Source organism: Lepisma saccharinum, chromosome 6 (assembly GCF_977018435.1).
Source record: "Lepisma saccharinum chromosome 6, izLepSacc3.1, whole genome shotgun sequence".
Taxonomy (NCBI): domain Eukaryota; kingdom Metazoa; phylum Arthropoda; class Insecta; order Zygentoma; family Lepismatidae; genus Lepisma; species Lepisma saccharinum.
In genome coordinates, this window is record NC_139234.1 from 82,493,143 (window position 1) to 82,516,952 (window position 23,810).

Sequence of the window (23,810 nt, forward strand, 5' to 3'; positions counted from 1 at the left end):
ATCTACCAGCACTCAAGCGTTGTTGAAAGAGTTTTGCGACACCCTGTAAATATATACACACATATGTCTAGACCTCAAAAGTGCAAATTCAAGGAAGGATGAAAATGGACATTGTTCGAGAGGCATGTTGGAAGCAAAGTATGTACCAGATTTTCATCCATCGTTCTCTCCAACTGCTGTGGATTATGCAAGTACACTTGGACCATCTCGATTTCTTCCAATTTATGTTATCAGCACATTTTGTTGATATGATTGTGGAAGAAAGTAAACATTATGCAATTCAGAAAAATCTATATACTGAGCCAAAAACAAAATTGAAAAATCTAACCTTCATTAGAATACTTCTTGTTTCTGGGTATTGTAGGTTACCAAACCGCCGTATCTATTAGAGTGATGCATCAGATATACACAATGAAACGATATCTGGTACCATAAGACGGGATTCATTTGATCACATAATGTGGCCCCTACATTTTGCTGATAATATGAAAATGACCCATGATCGTTACTACAAAGTAAGAGAGCGATTATACCTACTATATTATACTGAGTTATACCTACTGTACTCTTTATCTCATAATTTAGTATACAATTACTTCAACAAGCAGTTTGGAGTAGCAAGAAGGGTTACCAGGTCACCATTGTTTGAGAAAAGAGCATGCACTCCAATATGATAACACTGGACATTGGCATTGGATTGTGAAGAGCAATAGACATAATTCAAGATGTAAGAAATGTTAAGGAAGTACTACATAGAATTGTGTTAAATGTGTATCTGCTCTGTGTATATCTGTGTATCTTCAGTACTTCAAGGTTTGGCACGCGTTATGGAGTAGATTTAAACTGATGTTCGAGAGATTGATTGATAAATCTGCTTCCATTTGAACTATGTGCTAAAATATGTAACTTTGTAGAACTTAGAGCTCATTTCTGGAACTATTGTTTGCCTCTGTGTTTGTATGTATTTCATATAAATAGGTTATGCTATATACACCAATGTATTAAAAGTTGTTGTTAAGTAGCTAAGTAAAAAAACAAAATAAACACAAAGAAAGTTAGAAAGTAGTTGAAATTGTTATCTTAAATATCTGGTGGCGGGAGAATCTGCCAGGCTGTAATGAAGGCAAATAAACAATGTTTTAAGAAGAAAATGTTTTTATCACCTTATTTGGACCACAACTTTGACTTTTCAAAAGAATAATTTGAAAAAATTCTTGAAATGCTGTTTCGACATTAATGTGTTAATATTTCTTACCTACATATTTCCTCAATAAATTTGAAGAATTTGGTGAATGTAAGTTTCCTTTTAATGGAGCCTGCATACACAATGACTGTGCCTAACAACTGTGGGTTAGGATGTGCCAAGCTTCTCGAGTTTTATTATTTTTTTCGCTGAGACGTTGCATTGTGTGATAACAATTCAGTGCATACAATTAGAGCACTCTGCCCTTAGAGCCTGCTTAAATAAAGATCCACTCTACTGGGGTAAAATACGTGCAAACATGTAAACTCATATTTACACTTTTTAGGGTACTAATCGGCAAGACATGCAAGAAGTTGCATGTAATGCAACGGTTGTGTCAGTCTAGAAAAGCGATAGAAACATATTCATGATGTAGCTTCTAGAGTCGTGCATATTACACCTGAAACAAATATCAAAATTCGAAATTTGTGCCATCCTGGCATAGTATGCGCTGATCCAAGCGCTACAAAAGAGTTTTATAATATCTGCATCTCATTTTCCTGCAGAAATTATCGACGAAACATGTAAATCGCATTTAGAAAAACAGAAAATCAGAATAATAGAAACTGGAAAAGGGAATTTTTTTAGAAGGCGGGAGGAAAATACAGTATTGCTCAGAGAACCTGAGGTAACAAACTGTAAATCAAAATCGAGGTGGTTGTGGTAGATGGTTCGCGATTTGATAAGGAATGACCAATGGAATTATTTAAAACGCAATTACTTTTCGAAACAGCTTTGTGTTGCTTCTGATCGTGGATTGTTGTTCGGACAAAGGAATACCTCAAAATACCCCAAGTGGTTGGTTGTTAACTCGACTTCTATGTCCACTACCTGAAAGAAACAAATAACCTTTTTGATGATTTGTAAAAGTACATTAGAAGCATATATGTTTAATTACATTAATTTATCAGAATGATATGTGTTGTAATTTTCTTTAAATGTTATTTATTATAAATCTGACATGATTCTAAATTTAATTTTTAAAATATTTTGTTGAATATCATAAAACGTATATTTCAAGGCACTACTGCTATTGGATTCGTGAATCTAAAATGTTGGATCCCATTTATTATGTGCCATATGTGGTGACGCAAACAATGACATTCATTATTCAAATTACCACAATTAGGTATGTGTCCAGAGGAGTGATATCTACTTTACTGAGCAGCAAATATGTGTCACCGAGAGTGGAATTTACGTTCCTGCCATTGAGATTTGTACACTCTGTTCCTGGGCTTCTGGCTTTCTAGTGCAGGTTTCAATTGTATTTTCCAAACGACTTTTGCATATCAGACCAGAATCTCATCAGGGTGAGGGGCGCGTGTGTAACATCATTTTAAATGTTAATATTAAATTGCAAAACTTTATCAGTACAACATAAAGGTTGGATAAAATATTTTAAATTGCTGGTTCCATGAATATTCAATTACAATGAATTCATTTAAGTCGAACTCCACGGGCGGTAAGAGAAATTTTCGAATTATCCAAAATTCAAACCAACAAAATCATCACATCATTAAAAATGATCTCGATAAAAATTACCGAGTAATTCGAATTATTAATTTCGAATTAAATAGAGTCCACTCGTATATCGTTGTGAGAATAATATTTCACAACTGCTTTAAAGTGAACATAACTCCCTCCCTCCAAAAGCAACACATATGAATAATTTTTCCATACACAAAGTGATAATCAGTGCGACAGTCCACCAGAGGCATTTATTTTAAACAATTAAACTGCATACATTAGGGAACATATTGAAGTCTATAATTAAATAATATGAGTTGTTTTAATGTATTTGGTTGGGGAAGAGAAGAGCGATCTAGTCAATTTGACAGAAGATATTTAAGAGAGGAAACAGAGTAATTACTGTAATTTGTAATACCAAAATAGAAGTCCAGCAAATGCAGGGTTCGCCAATAGCGAAGTGGCTTGTAATGGCGGGACCTCGGGGTCGAATCCTTGTCAAGGTTCAGTCACCTTTAATGAAAACGGTACACCGATATCCTGAAATATTGATTTACTTACTTTCAAGCACTACCGCTCGGGCGATGAGCTAACATCAGTAGCAAGAACGTTAGTGGCAATTCGTCATTCGCCGTTAAGTTAGACAACACACATAACGGAATGCCGGGAACCGAGTTTATCCTAAAAGGATCAATGTGTCACATACTTATTGCTCTTGATTGTAAATGGTTCTGTATATCCAGACTCGATTAGCCAATTTAAGCTTTTCATACTTTAACTTTGATTTATTATTATTATTATTATGCGGTGGTCTGGTTGCAGGCGGAGTGGTCAGCACAGCGCGCTACGACGCCAGATGTGCCGGGTTCAAATTCCGATTCGGATATGGTTGTTTCTGTTCGTCTGTCCTGAATGAAAAAGATTTGAGATTAATTAATATGAGTATAATGTTTGGGAAAAGCTGCCGATTAGGGGTCTTTCTTTTCAATATAAAGAAAATATTGGTAGGGCGTCTGACTGCCACGTGGAAGACCCAGGTTGTGTGATCTAAGGTCGTACTTTTTCCAGCCTTTTTCCCACATCAAGCGGCTCTGAGGATCATCCAGCCTCAAATCAATGGGTATCTGGAGGCCGGGTTAAAGACGGCCCTAGCGTGATGCTGATCATATCACCTCCAAAATGGCCGAGATAGAGAATATGTTGGGCCCTACCCCCAAATCTCCTAAATGTGCATTCATGGCATGGTGCTTTATGCACGGGGAACTTTACCTTTACCTTAGGCGGTTACCAGAATGAAAATTTATGGTGTGTATTGTGAATAAAAAAATGTCTTACTTCATGAAGCCCACCAATCAAAGGAGAGTTGCTCTGCTCACCTGTCCCGCAGTGTAGCGCCGTGTGATGATTCCTCTAGCGAACTCCCCTCCTGCCTCGTGGGGACGGGGGGATGGGATATCCCATGAGTCCCCACACACGCCGCACCTTCCCTCGTTCTGCATCCACTGCACTGCAATGGGGGAGAGAGGAAAGGGCATGTAGCAGTTGTCATTCTAAACTTTCAAGTGTGCAATCTAGTAGAAAGTAATTAATTACCAGCTGAACGTGGATGTATTTAATGTAATGAGTTTTCATGTTGGTGGTTCTTGAAAGAACTTTATATTGAAGAAGCTTGTTAATTTTGCAAGTATAATAATGCAGCCCAAAATAATGCAAATACGAAAGATATAAACAAAATAGAGGTGACGGAGAGAAGAATTTTACGTTGAACTTGACTCATGTGTGCATAATGAAGTGCATAAGGAACTAAGTAAACAAAATAAGATGTTTTGATGTATTTGGTTGGGGAAAAGGACGGAACTAGTCAACCTAGTCAAACGAAATTACCTAGGTATTAAAACTAACCATTAATTACAGCTAATACGATAGATTAGTACGTAAATGTAAAAAACAATTATTATTATTATTGTTATTATTATTATTATTATTATTATTATTATTATTAATAATATTAGCTTCCTCTTCACTTCAATATAAGAGTCAACTTGAAAATATATTGTTTACATTTTCTGAGGTTTTTGTTTTAAAGGTTACTACGATTTTGGTCACATTGGTCCTGGTTTCCATCAAGTTAGACTTGACGAGTTAGACTGACGGATGTTCTGGCGATGGCTTCAGGAAAGTCCTCAATGTACTGAATGTGCAGAATGTATCGATATGGCGAACGAAATGCCACTGTTGAAAAACCTTTTCTTGAAAATTAATATTGGAGAGGATGAATGGAGTCGATTAATAATTTGGAATACTTTTCTATTATTATATGTACGTACTTTTAGTAACAAGTATTTCGAATTACGTAGTACCTTGCAGTTTCCTCGCTCCGATTCTGATAGTTCTTGAATGATGTGTCCCTAATGGTTTACGTTTGTAAATCAAACCAAAAAATATTTTATTGTCCACTATTGTTTCCCAAACAACGTAAGAAGTTAAGTATAAGTAAAAAGTGCACGGCACAAAACGATTTGGTTCCACTTGGTGGCCGGTGAAACACGGACCTGTATGCCAGACTAGTATGGTAGACCAGAGAATTACAAATTAATTTTTGCTTTATAACAGTTTTTTAGCACACAGAATAATGTTAGTGATACCAAAAAATACCAAAAAAATAACTGAAGTTTCTACTTTTTCATACAAAAAATGTATTAAATAGAAGTGAGAGGATAAAAGATGACTAATTAACTCTCTAGCCTTCTTAAACCCGAAAGTTCATGACTGCAGCAACACAGGCCTTCCATCTTTCCCTATCTTGAGCAATTTCTATATACTCTTTTCCATCCCTACCAATTTCGCTTAGGTCCATCTCAACGTTGTCCCTCCATCTTCGTCTTGGCCTTCCTACAGGTCTCTTACCATCAGGTTTCCCAACAAGAATCCTGTAAACTCTTCTTTCCTCTCCCTTTCGTGCCACATGGCCTGCCCACTTAAGTCTTCTTGATTTAATCATTCTAATAATATCTGGACATGAATACAAATTATGTACTTCTAAATTATGTAACCTTCTCCACTCACCCGACTCCTCATCCCTTTTAGGTCCAAATATTTTCCTAAGGATCTTATTTTCAAATACTCTCAATTTATGTTCCTCTTTCAATGTAAGGGACCAAGTTTCACATCCATATAATACTACAGGCAAAATTACTGTTTTGTATATTTTAACTTTTAGTTTCTTAGATATTAAACGAGAAGACAAAAGTTTATGAAGAGAGAAGTAACATGCATTTCCTGAATTAAGCCTGCTTTTTATTTCCTCTTTAATATAATTTTCTTTTGTTTATATTACTCCTAAGTATTTGAATTTGGAAACTGGTTCAAACGAGTTGTTATCAATAATTAGATTTTGATTATTACCTAACACTTGGTTTCGGCCTATAAGCATATATTTAGATTTCTCTTTGTTAACTTCCAAACCTATCTCTTTAGCAGTTTTGAAAAAAAATTTAGCATTATTCTTAATTGTATTCACATCATCCCCCAGTAAGTCTACATCATCTGCATATGCTAACAACTGAGTCACACCATTTAATTTTAGTCCGTCTTTAGTTTCTTTTACCTTTCTAACAGCATATTCTAAGACAAAATTAAAGAGCAATGGAGATAATGCATCTCCTTGTTTTAACCCATCATGAATTGTAAATTTGTCAGACATACTAATACCCACACGAATTTTATTTTCTGTTTCACTGGTGCATATTTTTATCATACTAACAAAGTTCTTAGGTATTCCAAACTCAACTAATATATTATATAATTTATCTCTTTTGACCGAATCATATGCTTTTTTGAAATCAATGAATAGCTGATGGACATTTTGATTATATTCCCACTTTTTTTCAAGTGTCTGTCTGATGTGAAAAATTTGATCTGTAGTTGATCTGTTACGTTTAAATCCACTTTGATAATCACCTATAATTTCATTAACATATGGTGTTAGTCTTGTTAAAATAATGTTAGATAATATTTTGTATGTTGTTGAGAGTAGAGAAATTCCACGGTAATTATTGCAGTTCATTTTATCACCTTATTTAAACACAGGAACAATTATGGATTCTTTCCAATGTTGAGGGATTTCTTCTTTATTCCATATTAAACAAATTAATTTATGAATTTGACATATTAATGAATTTACCATATTTAATTAACTCAGCTGGTATTAAATCAATGCCAGGTGCTTTGTTATTCTTTAGCCTTTCAATAGCATCTTTAACTTCAGTCAAGTTAGTTTCTGGTGTAACATTTTCAATATCCCTATATTGTAAATCTTACATAATCTGAAAATTGATATATGCTTAGTTCAATTTTCGGCTATAGAGGCCGTCGTCCCCTGAATAGCTCTACCGGTGCTGCCAACAGCGGCAAAACTTGATACTTGTGGACTAGCCGTAACCTCGGCATACAGCCGCTCGAGCACTTGATCGCCTGGGAACGAAGCGACGACAACCAGCCTTGCTGCACTGACTTCCTTTTCCTTGCCGGAGGAGAGAGACGTACCTGACCATGCTGTTGGTAGAATAGAGGCCAGCCATTTCAGCCAAGAGCGTGATGGGCCTGCGACTTAGAACATAGGACTACAAACTGAGTGTGGTGCACGTAGCAATAGAGGCAGAACTTTGTGTATTAGGTACGTAAACTCTCCCCGTGCAATAGGAACATTACATCGCATTTTTGCAGTAATTGTGTCGTAAAATTTTACGTTCCCCTTTTTTATTTTTTTACTTAAAGGCGATAAAGACTTGTATGTTCAATACCCCCCCCCTTTTTGTCCTACTTGAGTGCGTGTTGATAGACCAATTGTCCATGTACCCCCTTTGTTAAATGGACAAAACAATAAAAATTGGACGTGACGTAGATGAACAGAATTAAGTTACGTTTGTTGATCTTTGTGCTCTAAACGTTTATTCAGGCTATTTGCGCCTAGTGCATGCATAAATATTCAAATAACGCGCGCGCGCTAATTTAATGAACAGTCGAGCCTACATCTTCGCACTAGCAATGCAATTTTCACCACCCATTTAACGTTTATCTAGTGATTCAAAATCAAGTTAAATTAATTTGGAACTTGTAGAGAAAATACTACGATCCTTTATTGACTCCCTAGTTGGGACAGAACTAGTTATTCCAGTCAGTATCTCCCCCTGCTTTGCGGTAGCATTAGAATACCCAAGGATCAGAATAATAACAATAATATTGTGGTATGGTTATACCCAATTGCATTAATTAATGTATTGGTTAAATGTTACCATTTATAATTGTGTGATTCAGTGTGTTGCAATAATGCATGCATGTGTACGTAACGCGTATTTATGATTGAAGTTCAATTAAATGCTAATGGTTGAATAGGTGCACGCGGGACGTGCTATAAATGAACGCGTGGCTGCACGCTTTTGATAAGCACAGGCATTTAATGAATGGTTATTGTTAAAGTTGATACTGTTACGAGCAGTCTTGTTTTGGGGAAATAAAACGGTGTTATTGAGCAATTATATTTATCTGTTTATAGTTGGAATTTTAAATGCAATATTTGTTTGCTACCTTTGAATCCTAGTTCGTTAGCTAATGTAAGAAACGTACGTCACCCTACGAATGATAACTAAAAATACGAATGGTTTTGATGGGGCATTTGTTGTAAAAAGAGAGAGGTAAAGACATTGGTTTAATTACTAAAACTAATATATATAATGGAGAAGGCTTAAAAGGCTATTCATTGTCGGGACCCTTTGTTTAGGCACATATAATAAACGTATACGTGTGTTTCTCTTACAGGGCCCTTGTTTCGCGCTTCTCGCGGGTTCTGCTCGTAGACTCCCTCATTATCTTGCGAGAAGTGCGACACAAAATTAGAAATTGTAACCAATAGTACGGGTCTCCATTTCAATTTTTGTAGCTGCGGTTGTCGTGCAGCCGCTTCCAATTTAAATATCGCGAGCAACCGCAACTTGACCCCAACTACTACGTTACACTGGAACTAAAGGTTCTGCTGTGTGCACTTCATTTAATTCTGATTTATCTCCTACATGGACATTTAAAAGGTCATTAAAGCAATTCTTCCATCTATTTAGAATATCGCTTGGGTCAGCTAGAAAATCACCGTCTTTATCTTTTATTAAGTTTACTTTAGGTTGCCACCCCTTTCTAAACTCATTTACACCTTTATATAAATCTCTGATATTTTTATTTTTGCTGTTTGTTTCAATTTCGTTAATTTTGCTTTTCAAGTAATCTCTTTTTTTACTTCTAAACGTACGGTTAACTTCTCGCTTTATTCTATTATAATTGTTTAGATTTGTATCATCAGAATTATTTAACCACCTAAGTCTAGCCTGATTTCTGATTTCTATTAGATTATGACATTCATTATCAAACCATAGCTTACTTTTTCTCGGTTTATGGTATCCTATACTTTCTTTAGCTGCTGATTCTATGCATTACGTATGTGCTCCCAATTCTTATTTACGTCTGTTTCATTTATATTTTCATCATCATTTAAATCCTGCAAAACATCAAATATATTTGACAGTTTAATTGGGGAATCTTTCTTAATTCTTTCATCAGCAAATTTTCCTGTATTAAATTTAGAGCTTTTAGATTTTGTTGCTTATGATTTATCACTGAGAGTCTTTCTCTTAATTTAGCAATTACTAAATAATGGTCACTGGCACAGTCAGCACCTCTATGTGTACGAACGTCAATTATACTAGTATGCCTTCTCTGGTCAATGAGAATATGATATATCTGATTATGAGTTTCTCAATCTGGAGAAGACCAGGTATATTTATGGATATCTTTATGTTTAAAAGTGGTACTTTTCACAATTAAATTCTTTGAGGTTGCAAAAGTAATCAATCTTATACAATTATCCTTACATAATTCATGAAGACTTTCTTTACCAATCGTGGGTTTAAATGTCTCTTCTTTGCCAATCTGTGCATTACAGTCACGTAACAGAATTTTCATATCATACTGAGAAAATTTATCAAAGACCTGTTCTAACTCTGTATAAAAATCATCTTTATTATTATCATCTTTATCTTCCGTTGGTGCATGTATGTTTATGGATAAAAGATGGAACAGGCTAATTTTTGTAGGCAATAAAATTAAAACATTCTGTTTTTATCTGGCTTTAAATTCTAGTTAAATGTTATAATACGTCAAATCAGGGGCATAACATACAGGCTCTAAACCTAAGGGAGCCCGGAAAAATTAAAAATTATTGTCATATTTCTCATATGTAACATTTTCGCAAAAATTCACGACATCTTGCGTGGACATTTTTACCCATTTATTAATTTCTCGAATAAAAAGCCATTTGTTTTGTCTTTTCTTCTTTCTCTCGAACTTGCACTCCCGATTTTACTATGTTAACAATAAATCACCTCCAACTGCCACGAAGCAAGTGCGAGGCATTTAAATGCTTGGGTCGTTTGCAACTCAAGAAGCTAATGGATAATACCTAGGTATAAGCACTTCTTACTTCCTTCCTACAGTTTCATATTTCAGCTCCCGGAAAACAAAGAAAGACATTATTAGAGTGAGTGAAATTATTAAGTATAATCCTCTTCAATAATTTATTATATAAATATCAAAATTAGCTGACGTATCTCTGCAGATTTTGTATGGAGTCACATTGAGATTTCAAATTTTAAAACAGATTGGAGACTCGTATTCTCATCTCTCCCAGGACCTCGCGATATGTAGCTACGCCACTGGGTATATGGATTGTCATTGTTCTTCTATTTTATTTAAAAACAATCAACTCATCGTCGTCGCCTTGTAATCAAGGGGTCCCGGGTTTGATTCGCGGTGGAGATATCTACACTTTAAGCTGTAGGTGCAGTCCCGATTAGCCTTACTGTGCATAAAGTGGACTTAAAATCACCAACTCAAACCAAACAATCAACTCATATTTTACCTCACAGGGTGGGCCTAAAAGGGTTAAGATTTTCGCCAATATCTCTCTGTCCACCCTAATGCCTCCTGTTAGAAGTAATTTAGTATACATCATTGACAGAAGCCACCTGAAAAAAAATATTTAATAGAATATAGTGACAAAACACACAATCGATAATTGATATATTTATCAATCGAATAACTGTTATGAAGAATGATTCGTTACAAGTTATTGGAGTTCGTGTACACCAAACAGTAACTTTTTTCTGCTTCTATTATTTTTTTCTTGGTCTTACTCCACAGCTCAATTCTCTTCTTTTTCCTAACATTGGCCCGTAATTTTCTGATGGTTTCTTTTCCTATCCTTATCCTATCTAAATCCTAGTTTTTTCAATCCAAACTTCTTTAGTCCATTTTACTATACCATTAATTCTTCCATTACTAAGTTATGATCACTGTGCATATCCTCACCGGGCAATACAATTTTAAAATATTTTTCCGACCATTAAATAAGCTAATTTATTCTTAACATTGTCCTCTGTAGATATATAGGTATCGAGTTTTTATGTTGCCACGTATTGGCAACTAATAACTGTCTATCTCTAGAGAATCAAATCGTTGCAACTGTCCTTCCATACAAAATTCTGTGTTGTAGACCATATTTACCAATCCAATATATCTAGAATAAATGCTGGTACAAAAAGAAATCAAACAGCACAGGGATGGACAAGACACAAGAAAACACCCAACCCAACAGAAAATACTTGTTCTAGGTCGAGGACCACAAGGGCGTTGTTAGCTTGCACGAAAGCAGTTTTCATGGTTATCTTAACAAATGCAGAGAACAAAGCAGTGCAATGAATACAGATATTATGCTACAAGATTGAATTCCAACAGAATAAAAAAATCACTGCCCTCGCCACACACAAGATCCAATTCCGGCTCGTCACACAAGTGTACATTTCATACGAGTCTATGGCTACGGGACCGTGAGGGAAATTCCAGGAGGAATTCTAATATAGAGCATCACATTGAGGTTCAAATTATCCTATCTACATTGGTTTTATAGGAAAACTACATCAAATTGTAGAACGACAGCAGATGTGATGCTGATTGGGATTCAACTTACTTCAGTGCAAGGATGGTACAATTTTAATAGTTATAAATTAATTGTTACTATTTTTTATAATTAATTAACAATTTTAAATTACAACCAACACAATTTTCTCTCTAGGCAATTTTATGTCAAAGTTAGTTTCATGTACATTAATTTTACTGACCATAACAATATTGTCTTTATATTTAACTTTGTTAGATTTACTCTTTTATTTATTTTAAGAAACTACTTTTTGTGTGTGTGACAATGTAAGTTTCCAAATCTTTTCAACCACTGTAATGTTTTGACCGTTTTTAAGGTATCTACTTGATTTCAAAATTAATGCAACATGTTTACTAAACTAATGGAGGGGTTTGGATCCGTTATACCCCCCCCCCTTACATACAGCTATGAACTGGAGGCATTCCCTTACCTCCATATCCGCCGCAGACGAGTTCGTTGTCATTGTAGTTCTTGGGGCTGTTGTAGCCGAAACGCCACATACTGTTCCTCGCCGGCGGCTCCATCAAACGCCCGTGGGAATCTACGTCTTCCAGCACCTACCGGTACCCAGTACTCGTCCTTCACACTTGTTCCACCGCTTTTGAACGTTTCAATTCACTGGTAAACACTTCGCAGCGGTAAAACATTGTCACCGTATTGTGCTCTAGCCTCCCCGATGGCGCAGTGGTAGCGTCGTTGCTTTGTAATCAAGGGGTCCCGGGTTCTCATACCCGGTGAAGGCACATAGTGGTTCGGATCCCACTTTAAACTGTAGGTCCAGTCCCGATTAGCCTTACTGTGCACAAAGTGGACTTAAAACACCAAATCAACCAACCAACCGTATTGTGCTGAAAGTCATCTATGGATTTCAGTTCCTGGTATACCTTCAGACCACAAAAAACGGATTACAGAACGCTGTTCTTCTGTGATGCACACGTACAGTGGCGCAGCCATGTTTACTTGGCAACACTGCAGAAGGAACTGAAGTGATAACGCTGTAACCTGCCACAGGCGAAGACAAAGATACTATCTATCGGCTTGCGAGCGCAGAAAGCTGTACAGTCAACCTACGGAAGAAAATAAAAACATTGCATTTACTTTTTGACTAACCTAATAATAACCATAACAATAATGATTAGAATTTCAAAAATGGCATGAAAATTCACAGAAAGATGAATGGAAAAAGTTAATTGAAAAACAAATGTCCAAGTTTAGTTTGTTTCCATTGATTTGTTCTTGTTGTCTTCGCTTTTCTGCCACGTTTTGCTAATCTCGAATATTAGAATGAGTGATGATGTGATGAAACACATGATGAAACAAGGAACACCAATATCCAGGGCAGGATTTGAACCTGGAACCTTTAGCGTCTTGAAACGCTTGCGCAATTTCCCAGGGAAGGGAAACTCCCCCTTGTCTCCTCGTCCCTTTTCTAACTCTCATGGTGACTATTTCGAACTTTTATGACTTAAATGTTGACGAAAGACATATACGTAGAATATCCATCGAGGTCAATAAAGGAGTTCTTCCATATTTGTTGAAAAATAAATTAACTACCTCGTGACCATGTTCAATAAAAGACGGACTCTCAACTAGTATAATGTACATAAAGGTCGCTATTTAATGACACCATTTGGCTTCGGTAATACTGAAGTTTAAGTAATGTTAAATATTGCTAGAGTGCGCGTCAAATCTCCTGCATATGGCCTTGAACTGCTGAACATCACCAGCGAATCACAGACGTGCGGCGTTGCCTAGTTCAGAACCTGTTTCACCTCGCTACTAAATCGTGTACCTGGCGCTCGGATATAAATATATTATTTCAAGTGTCAGTAGTTCAACAGATGGAAAGATAATGAATTTGCGAGTATGTACGAAAAACAAGCGTGATTGTAGCTTATACCGTTCCCTCTGTACAAGCAATGTCATTATAAACGTATTTGCATTGTATCGTTTTTGTTCTCCCTTCGTTCCTGTTGCATTCCGAAACTTTCCGATTAGCGAAGGGAACAGGGCAGGTTCGTTCCCAGTGATGGTAGAAGGAGAAATTGACGAAGAGGATACCGTCACTGTTCGTTTATCCCACGATTTTAGTGTGTGTGTGTGTGTGTGTGCAGCATGTCGTTGAGTAAACCAAGTGGTAGTGATAGCGAGAGAAGAGAGAACAATACAGTGTTGTACGAAGCCAGGCACGACGGCTGATTTTTCAGGTGTACAATTTTTTTTAAAAAAAAATGTTCGAGTGAAGAAGATAGCAGGAAAATTGACTAAGAAGTGCCAGGCTCTAACAGCTCAAGCGTGTGGTGTGAATCAAGCTACCGTTTCTCGGATATGTTCGGGGGCAAAACAATGTGGATCGGGGCCTGCTCCAATGTTTCAATCACCTAGAAAGCACATTAACGTACCAAAAAAGAACGACAAACTTAGATAACTTTGAAAAAGACGTAGTTCGTAGAACCGTCTTTGAAATTTACGATTGTGGCGAATTTTCTACTGCCAAAAGGATAACGTACTCTTTACGGGACAAAATATCTTACAAAGGCTGTACAACTTCCACCTTGAGAATATTGAAACAATTATGCAGTCCCTCTGGCATAATCAGGTATGTTCTTTTCTCCCATTAAATTTATTATATGTTATATTATCTAATGTTCCGTGCTCTCCGTGACAAGGCGTTTCGCTCAACCACGCTGTCTCTTTTCCGTGTGAGATTTCGACATGGCACCGCTGCAGTGCGCTGCTATTGGCTATCGCCATATGCAGGAGATTTGACGCGCACTATACATGTCTTCATCGCAATTGCATAACCAAGAGACAGCCAAGAAATACCAAAATCAATTGACATGTCGACATATGCTCCTTTTAACTCCGAGTCGATTTAAGGTCTGTTATTTGCCTAAGTCTCATGATTGGTGGTTCCAAGGGTTGTGCTCAAGAAGAACACACTTGTAGAAGTAAGTGCCACACAGAGATATACAGCCTGCATTACTAGAAGTGTATATTTATTCGTTCTGCGGCATCCTTTGCAGGAAACCCCTATTTCTATGGATTTAGCCTCAGTTGTATCATATTATGACTATTTTTTGTGGATTGTATGGCGTTCGACGACGTTCCAGTACAATTTTGACCTCGACTCGGTTTTTCCTACCTCATACTTTGTAGGTATGCTACGATCTTACGTGATATAACTTAACCTATTAACTTTTTTTACGAGTTAGATAACGTTCTTTCACTCCAGTTGTAACCTGTCACGATGACTTTTTTTACGGACTAAACTATAGTAGAGAGGAATCCCCGGTTCCAGAACAGCCGCTAATTTTCCCTCACTGAAAATTCTCGACCAGCGACTTAATTCCTATTACTTGTGCCGCGCTGAGATGAATCGATGGAAATTCAGTGAATGAAAGTTGGGTCTTGACTCGTACTGTCTCCTACCGGCCACGGATATGAAAGTTGTTGTAGTTCGAAAAATGATAGCTTGTTCTCTTTTAGGCTATTTCTAAACCTACATACGAGTTTTTTTTAAAATATTCTAAACTTTTTTTTTCTTCTTAAAACTGCCTGAAAGTAGATCCTCATCTCGAGTAAGAGTTGCTGTTGAAAACAAATGATAGCTTGTTCCCTTTCAGGCTACATGTACGTATATAAGCGTTTATTATTTTTTTGTATCACATGTCCTTGCTAATTCCCAAAAAACAGATCTTGACCAAGTGTGTAACCGTTCGAGATCCGGTCGCCATTTTGTCAGGGAGACGATGCTAACGCAAAAAAAAAAACTCCATGTTCCTTTCGAAAGCGATCGAAAAAAAAATGGCAATTGACCCCCCTCTCCCCTGAACTTAGGTCCATCAAACTTAGTATAGTAATTCTAAACTAAAACTAAACGCACAGCGCTACAGCCCTTGAAGGGCCTTGACTTACCTACCGACTGCTGGTCTCCCTCCCACACTGTTCCTCCGTCACCTGTTATAGCGTGGAGGTCTTAGACCAGTATTGGGGTGACGGGTGATCAGCCCGACGAACCCCCAGCCGTTGTTGTAGGTCTTCTTGACCGGGTTCGCTCACTCACTCGGAGCTTCCCAATTTCCTCACGATGGTGGGTTGCCACCGGCCCTATACGTAGGCCGAATAAATTCCGACCAGAGCCCGATTCGAACCTACGCCGTCCCGCAGCGAACGATCTCAAGACGAGTGAAGTATACTAATTCTAGAGTCTCAAAATCGACAAGGAGTACCTCACGGTAGCCAAAGGGAAGTTTTCGATTTATTTTCGTCCTATCTCTCACCGTTTTCGAGTTATTCGTAATTTTAGTTTTTTTTAACGCAGGACTTGGAAAAATTTCAGAGGGGGTTCCATGATGACCTATGTTAATCTTGTTAGCAGATCAAAGAGGACATCGAGACTCGGCCAACGCACCAAACCCGAGATCTCTACGACTATTTGTTTGGAAATTATGAATGATCAAAACTTTCGAGTGTCAGACCAACACCCTTTCCCCTTGAAGTTAGGACCACCAAACTTGGTATATGTATTCTAGAGTCTCAAAATCGACATGGCCAACGGGTGAATTTTTCGATTTATTTTCGTCTTGGAAAATATTTTCAGAGGGTGTTCCATGACGACCTACGCCATTTTGAATTTCCAGTCGGAGAGGACATGCTAACGCAAAAAAAAAAGAAAAAAAAGTATCTTCGAAAGTTACAAAAATAAAATTTCCGGCAGTTGACCCACCCTTGACCTCATGACCTCCAAATTTTGCACCGTCGTCGAAATCGAGAGGATGGGGGGGGGGGGGTTCGCGATATCTCTCGCCGTTTCCGAGATCCGGTCGCGATTTTGAATTTCGGATTTTTTTTCGGAAGGATCGAGGAATTTTGATAGACGACGACTACAGAGCCATCTATGAGCAAAATATTGAAACTGTTGGATGTTGGAATTTTGATAGACGACGACTACAGAGCCATCTATGGACAAAACATTGAAACTGTTGGATGTTGGAATTTTGATAGGCGACGACAGAGCCATCTATGAGCAAAACTCGGATATTGGAATATTTTCTGACGACTTTTTTCAGTACGTCAACATTTTTTTTTCTTTTCTTAGTGAATGGGTTAGGTGACTTGCAACGACGAAGGCCTTTTAGCAACACGAAATTAGCTTATGCCGGCGTATTTCACTAGACACGACTTTTAATTCATGATATCATAAACCGCACGTTCTCCAAAATTCGTCTTAAAGGAAGCTAATCCTCGGATTAAGCAATGGAAAGATGCGAATTGCAAAAAGGAGAAGGGTAGACGATACAGTGGATTAAGGGGTCTCATCCAATACAGCAAAATGGATTAGTGAAATTCCAAAGCCGTGTTTTGCAAAATTTTTTTGGATGTGTTGTCATCACCAGAAAATCTCTTATAAATAACGTACCTGCAAATTTTACTGTCCTTGTAACCGTTGTGCAATAACTTGTTTTTCAGTCATCTTTCGAAGGTGTTTAGGTGTTTTTCCTAGTGAATTCGACCAGGTTGAATTTTTACTTGATCGGATGTTATGTGTTGCCCCCAAGAAATTCTCTATAAGTAACATACCTGAAAATTCTATCGTAATTGCGACCATAGTCCTTTAGCTTGTTTAAAAGCTTCATTCGAACAATTATTTCAAGTTTAAAGAGTCTTTTGAAGGCGTTTCAGCTGATTTTTCATAATGAATTCGATCAGGTTGAATTTTTTACTTGATCGAACGTTACGTGTTGTCCCCAAGAAATTCCCTATAAATAACATACCTGAAAATTTTATCGTTTTGTTTACTTGACTTTTAATTTGTGTGAAAGCGTATTAAAAAAATGGGATCGACCAGTTTCACTCGCAAAAATGATAAAACCGAATGCGTTACTTGTGAGAAGGTAATCTCAAGAGACAATTTATCAGTACAAAGGGCAAGGTGTAGCGAAACAGGTTCAGGAATAAATCGTTCTTACCTTCTAAGTTGCCGGTTGAATTTAAACTGCATAGAACTGCTTTCGGTGCACAACTCAAAGACTTCTATTTCAAATCAGAAGCATGCTCTGACATCAGTAGCGCCTTGAGTGAAATGAAATCTTCTGTAGTAGATCTTCTGAAAAACGAACTCGAAAACGGTCCGATTAGATTTGTATGTCATTCTATCTTCTGAATATCGGAATTCCGATGATGAGATAGAGATATATTTGCCCGATATTAGTAATCTGAGCGTTATTTACGATCGTCTAATTGACGAAATGGTTAAAAAGCATGAAGAGTTCGAGGCTAATGGTTCAGGTTGAACATTGTGTGGAGTTCATCATGATTTAGAGTTGAAAGTGAGTCATTTCACACCTCTTTCGGGAATGATGTCTGGCATCAAATACCCGGTGGCCATATTTCATATAACAAAGTTCGAAAACCGGGCACGAGACGGAGAAGGCAATCGGTTAGTTATCTATGTATATTCATTTACATCAGTTAAGCATGTTGTACATCCCGTCAGAATAACCAATATTGATGATGACGAAGCCGTGGAAATCAACCTGCTTCTTATTTACAACTAAAATGTCCATCACTACTGCCTCATTCGTTCACTTTCCCGGTTGGTCAGAAGCCAAACAACCAAATATAACGGGGAAATCAAGGTTTGTCCAAGGTGCTTAAGCACGTTCAATGATAAAAAACAACTCAACAACCGAAAATACAATGGACGTCAAATTGCTGCTCAAAAACTTGCAGACCATAAAATATATAGTGGTGTCAACAAGTCTGTGCGTATGATTTTACCGGAACAGAATAAGGTCGAAGAATTTAAAATGCACAGTGCAATGTTAGAGCATCCTGTTATTATTATTGCAGATTTTGAGGCTTTCCTCAAACCGCTTTCCTACTGCGAACCGGATCCCGAACTTTCTTCCACAACACCTTACCAGCTGCACGAGGCTTCTAGTTTCGGATATGAGCCTTACGTATGCCGCGGAATAGATGCAATCGAACACTTCTTCGAAAAGTTGGTTGAAGAGCTTGGGAAAATTGGTAGCGTGTATTGAAATCGATTAATTCTTTAGCTACCATCGAATTGCAAATACACAATGCAGATGTTGTCTGTCCATTCTGCAAATCAGATTTCACTGATCGTAACAGAAAACTATTCCACCACGATCATTACACCGGAAGCTACGTCGGGGCATTATGTAATATCTGTAATTAAAAATTCAAAAACCTAAATTCATCCCCATATCCTTTCACAATGGTAGCGGATATGATTTTCACCACCTGGTTAAGCATCTTGCCTTTGATCCGAAACGTATAGGTGTTCTGGCAAAGAATGAGGAACGATATATCAGTCTCAGCAAACAAGTGTTTATTCCAGGAACGAAAAATACAATCGAGATGAGGTTTTTAGATTCGTATAGATTTCTCTCTGCCAGCTTGGAAGCTCTAGCGAGCAAACTCACTGATGATCAATTCAAAATACTAGTTTTCTCAACTTAGATATAGAACGTATTTAGACGTAAAGGAGTGTATCCCTACGAGCATGTGGCCGACCATTCTAAGTTTGAGGATGAATCACTTCCGCCACGGCCAAAGTTTTACAGTCGACTCAAAGGTTCAGATATTACGGATGAAGAATATGAGCACTGGAAATTAATGTGGAATGAATTGAAATGCAATACTCTGGGGGATTATCACAACGCATACTTAAAATTAGGCGTAACAATACTCGCCGATGTTTTTCAAGAATTCAGGAAAAACGTCTATGCATATTTACAAGTTGGATCCTCCACATTTTTACAGTCTTCCTGGTTTGGCGTGGTCGGCCATGTTGTTCCAAACCAAAATCAAACTCGAATTGATATCGGACGTTGACATGCTTCTCTTCATAGAAAGGGGGATACGGGGTGGAATGATTCAATGTTCGCAGAGACACGCAAAGGCAAACAACGTCCATATGTCTGAGAATCAATACGATCCAAATAAACCATCCAATTACATATATTATCTTGATGTGAATAATTTGTTTGGTTATTCAATGATACAGAAACTTCCCTACAGTGGTTTTTAATGGGTTGATCCCACTTCAATAGATACACAAAATTTCGACGATAGGGAATGTGGTTTCTTCGCAGAGGTGGACCTCGAATTCCCCGACCATCTGCACATGTTTTCGGATTTACCTCCGACTCCCGAAATCAAATGTCCACCCGACTCGGTTCAACATAAGCTTTTATTGACCCTGGAAGTAAAAGAGAGATACGTCGTCCACTATTAAAATTTGAGATTTTTAATGGGAAAGGGGGTTCATATAGTGAAAATTCGAAGAGTTCTCAAGTTTAAACATTCTCCATGGTTGCGTCCATATATCGACGTTAACACCAAACATCGCACCGCCGCCACTTCAGATTTAGACAAATATTTCTTCAAGCTGATGAATAACGCGGTGTATGGAAAAACAATGGAGAATGTTAGAAAGCATATGGACAAAAAATTGGTTTCAGATAAAAATAAATGTAGAAAGTGGGTGGCTGATCCTAGATTCAAGTCACGAAAGATTTACAACGAGAATTTAGCACTTTTTGATCTCGAAATAAAATTTTAAAAATTTAGAAAACCGATTTACGTTGGAGCTACGGTTTTAGACTTGTCGAAGCTCCACATGTCGAATTTTATTATGATGTTATAAAACCATTCTACAATGATAATATATCACTTTTGTACACAGACACGGCCAGTTTTATTTTTTCCATACAAACACCGAACTTATACGAAGACCTGAAACACCCTGACATTTTTGATTATTTTGATACTTCTTCCTACCCCCAAACGAACAGATTTGTAAATCCTTCCCACAACAAGAAGGTTCTCGGCAAATTGAAACATGAATGCAATAGTGGTATTATTATTGAGTTTCCTGGCTTGCGTTCAAAGAACAGAGAGTATGCGATAAGAAGAGAGTAGCGTCACGAAGAAAGCTAAAGGAGTGGGCAAAAATACAGTTGCGAGCAAACTCACCTTCCAGGATTACGTCCAGTGTCTTAACACATGGTCATCGATATTGAGGGCAGAAGAAAGAACCCAAAGCTTGGATCACGTACTCAGAACCAACAAGGTGCGAAAAGTGGCCTTGGATCCTCGTGATGATATAAGATGCATCATCGAGTGTGGGATTCATACATTGCCTAGGGGTCATTATCGTTTGAAAGATGACAAGAAATGTATCGTATGTCCTTAATCAAACAAAAGAAACATCCATTAAATCATACAAAAGAAACATTTTTTACATACAAAAATAAATAAATAACCATGCCTATGAACTTGTTCGGTTTCAGAAAGCAAATTATCAAGGAAACTGCATCACCAAGCTTCAATAATCTCTTACCTTCAATGTTATCTAAACTCAGCGATCTGTTGATTATTCACCTGAACAGCATTTGGACGAAATATGAAGACGAAGTTGTCAAAACTTTTTACGTCTTCAACAACAACTTACATTTTTACAAGATTCCGATCGGCGGAAAATTTAAGATATCCGTGAATCCGGAGAATGTGAGTGAAATCAAAATTTCCACAGGGAATAACATTTACCGAATCAAGCACGATAAGATGGATGCTGCCACCACGTACGATGTTTCCACCGACGATTATCTGTACGTCGAGCTTCTGGGAGAATACGACAAACTCATTCCTCGCTTCGTGGAATTGAGAATCATGTATCCGATAATAAATAAATAACCATAATGCCTAACGATATTTTTGGACACACGAAGAACGTGGATCATGCCAGCGAGATTGTTATGCTGGATGTCAGGGTTAAAAAGTTAAGAAGCGATCTGGCAGCTTTGCAAAATACACTCAACACCAGTTTACGGTCGAAAATAGCAAGTCTTGAGTCTCAATGCTTAGACCCCATTCTCAAAATAGATTCTGAACTGAAATATTTGTACTCATCTGTGTGTTATTGAACTGTGGGAAACAATGTAGTAGCTTGACAATGAAACAAACAATGTGGGCAGAAAATTCGCCGTGGAAACGGGACGCTAAAGACATGAAAAGAGGAAATTTTCACCCTTAAGAATGAGCTAAGTGAGTGATTTTTTAATTTTTTTTCGGTCATTTGAGACGATTTCATGGGGAGTCATAATCGACAATTCTTTTTGCCTCCGGGGCTTCCTTCATGGAGAATATTTATGTCAGTGAGAGAGTGGTGGATCGGGACTTTCGACGTAGTCTTTTACCAAGTGTCATGCGCTCGCCGACGTGGTTCGCTTATTTGAAAAGTTTTGAACGTAACGTTATGTATGCACGGGTTCAAGTATGGTACAAATGTTCAAAATATTGTATATTTTCTTGATAATATACTGGGTAATTAAAAACTGTTTCAAGATAGTTAGATGTTTCTCGTAAACAAATTCAATAGCGAAACAAAATTGGAAAAAGCAATATTTACGTCTTTTCTCATATTCATATTTTCAAACGTAATTGAAAAATAATTATTTACCGTCATTCCCCTCAAATTCCTACCTTGCCTCTGTAATAATTCCTGACGCTCATATTTTGAAATACGAAAGGCTAGTACAACTCAATTACTGTAGTTTTCGGGGTGAAAATAAACTTTCATTATGGACAACAACAAACATGGCAAGCTATAAAGAATTGTTTGTTATACCTCTACATATTTAGTTAAAAAAACACGATGTAGATATTTTCGCATTGAGTATACGAATATCTAATTGTATCTAGACTTACTCTCCTTATGTAGATGTTACTCTTGTTTGGAGCACCTTTACTAACCTTGAGTTGATTCATCTGTGTATCATTGATCTGTGAGAAACATTGTAGCTAGAAAATGAAGAATAAGGCAAACAATGTGAGCAAAAAATGCCCCGTAGAACGGGTTGCTTAGGACATAAAAAAGGGCATTTTGCACCCTTAAAAAAAGGGCTAATTGAATGTTTTCTTAATTTTCTAGGTGTTTTGGGACAATTTCATCTGGGGTCGTAATCGAGCATTTATAGCCTCTGGGGCTTCCTTCATGGATAATATTTATATCAGTGAGAGTTGGGATTATGGCTTCATAATGAGGAAAATTTAAACTTATATAAAGAAATAACCAGTGTAGAACATACATTCAAACTTGAAAAGATTTAAGTTGAATGTATATACGTATGTAGTTGTATTAATTATTTTTGCTATCAACATAAATGAGCGTTGTTATATGCAGAAAAAAATATTGAGATATTTATATTACATAAGGTATAAGAAGCCATTTGAACAAAATGTGGTATTTAGAAATTTGTTGCAAGAATTAATTTTATGAACTTTTGTAATAGGCGGGATATTGTATATCAATTATACTTATATAAAACTGTGAACTGTATATTAAACAATAGCTTACGACAAATCAATACGAGGAAAAATAATATACTTGAACGAAACTTAATTATTCCCAACACTTCACTGCAAACATAATTTGGTTTGTGCGCACAGTAAGGCTAATCGGGACTGGACTTACAGTTTAAAGTGGAATACGGAGCACTATATGCCTCCACCGACAAACATAATTTAGAATGCGTAAATCATCGTTATAATTACAAATACATTTTAATCATTTCAGCACCTCTATTTTGTCTTCTAGTATACTCCATAATTTATATATGTATATGTATTTAATATGTGCTAATATTTCACAAGCCATTGTTCTTGTATAGTGAAATAACTAAAGATTCCCGATTTTAATTCCATTGTATTGGTTCTGTTTTTAGTGAATAAACGTATCCTTTTGTGTGAATCCTTCTGTAATTGGAGATTTTACATCAGTTGAGTGCAATAATTTAATATATTAATTAATTAACTTACTGTTAGTGGAGGTGGATTTTTTGTGTATCAATAATAAAAAAGTGCTCTTCTGTGCTTTGCACCATGCCATAAGTTTCCCCCAGGTACCCACTTTATACGTATACGACGCTGGGTGTGATTAGGAGGGAAATCTTGAAGCCAGAATCTCGTTAGTTTGCATCCAACCTAAGAAGCAAAAAAATAATTTTAAAAGAAATAATCAAGGAA

At 37.0% G+C, this 23,810-nt stretch overlaps 1 protein-coding gene across 1 annotated transcript in view; it reads right to left on the minus strand.

The window, feature by feature from the left end:
* LOC145989477 (uncharacterized) overlaps window positions 1–23,810 on the minus strand; it is a 54,683-nt gene that overhangs the window by 25,154 nt on the left and 5,719 nt on the right. Inside the window, exons 3-5 of the mRNA XM_083124825.1 lie at window positions 12,181–12,307; window positions 4,087–4,217; window positions 1,965–2,074 (exon numbers count right to left, since the gene is read on the minus strand). Of these exons, the coding sequence (XP_082980951.1) occupies window positions 1,965–2,074; window positions 4,087–4,217; window positions 12,181–12,307 (368 nt within the window). The remainder of the gene's footprint in view (window positions 1–1,964; window positions 2,075–4,086; window positions 4,218–12,180; window positions 12,308–23,810) is intronic.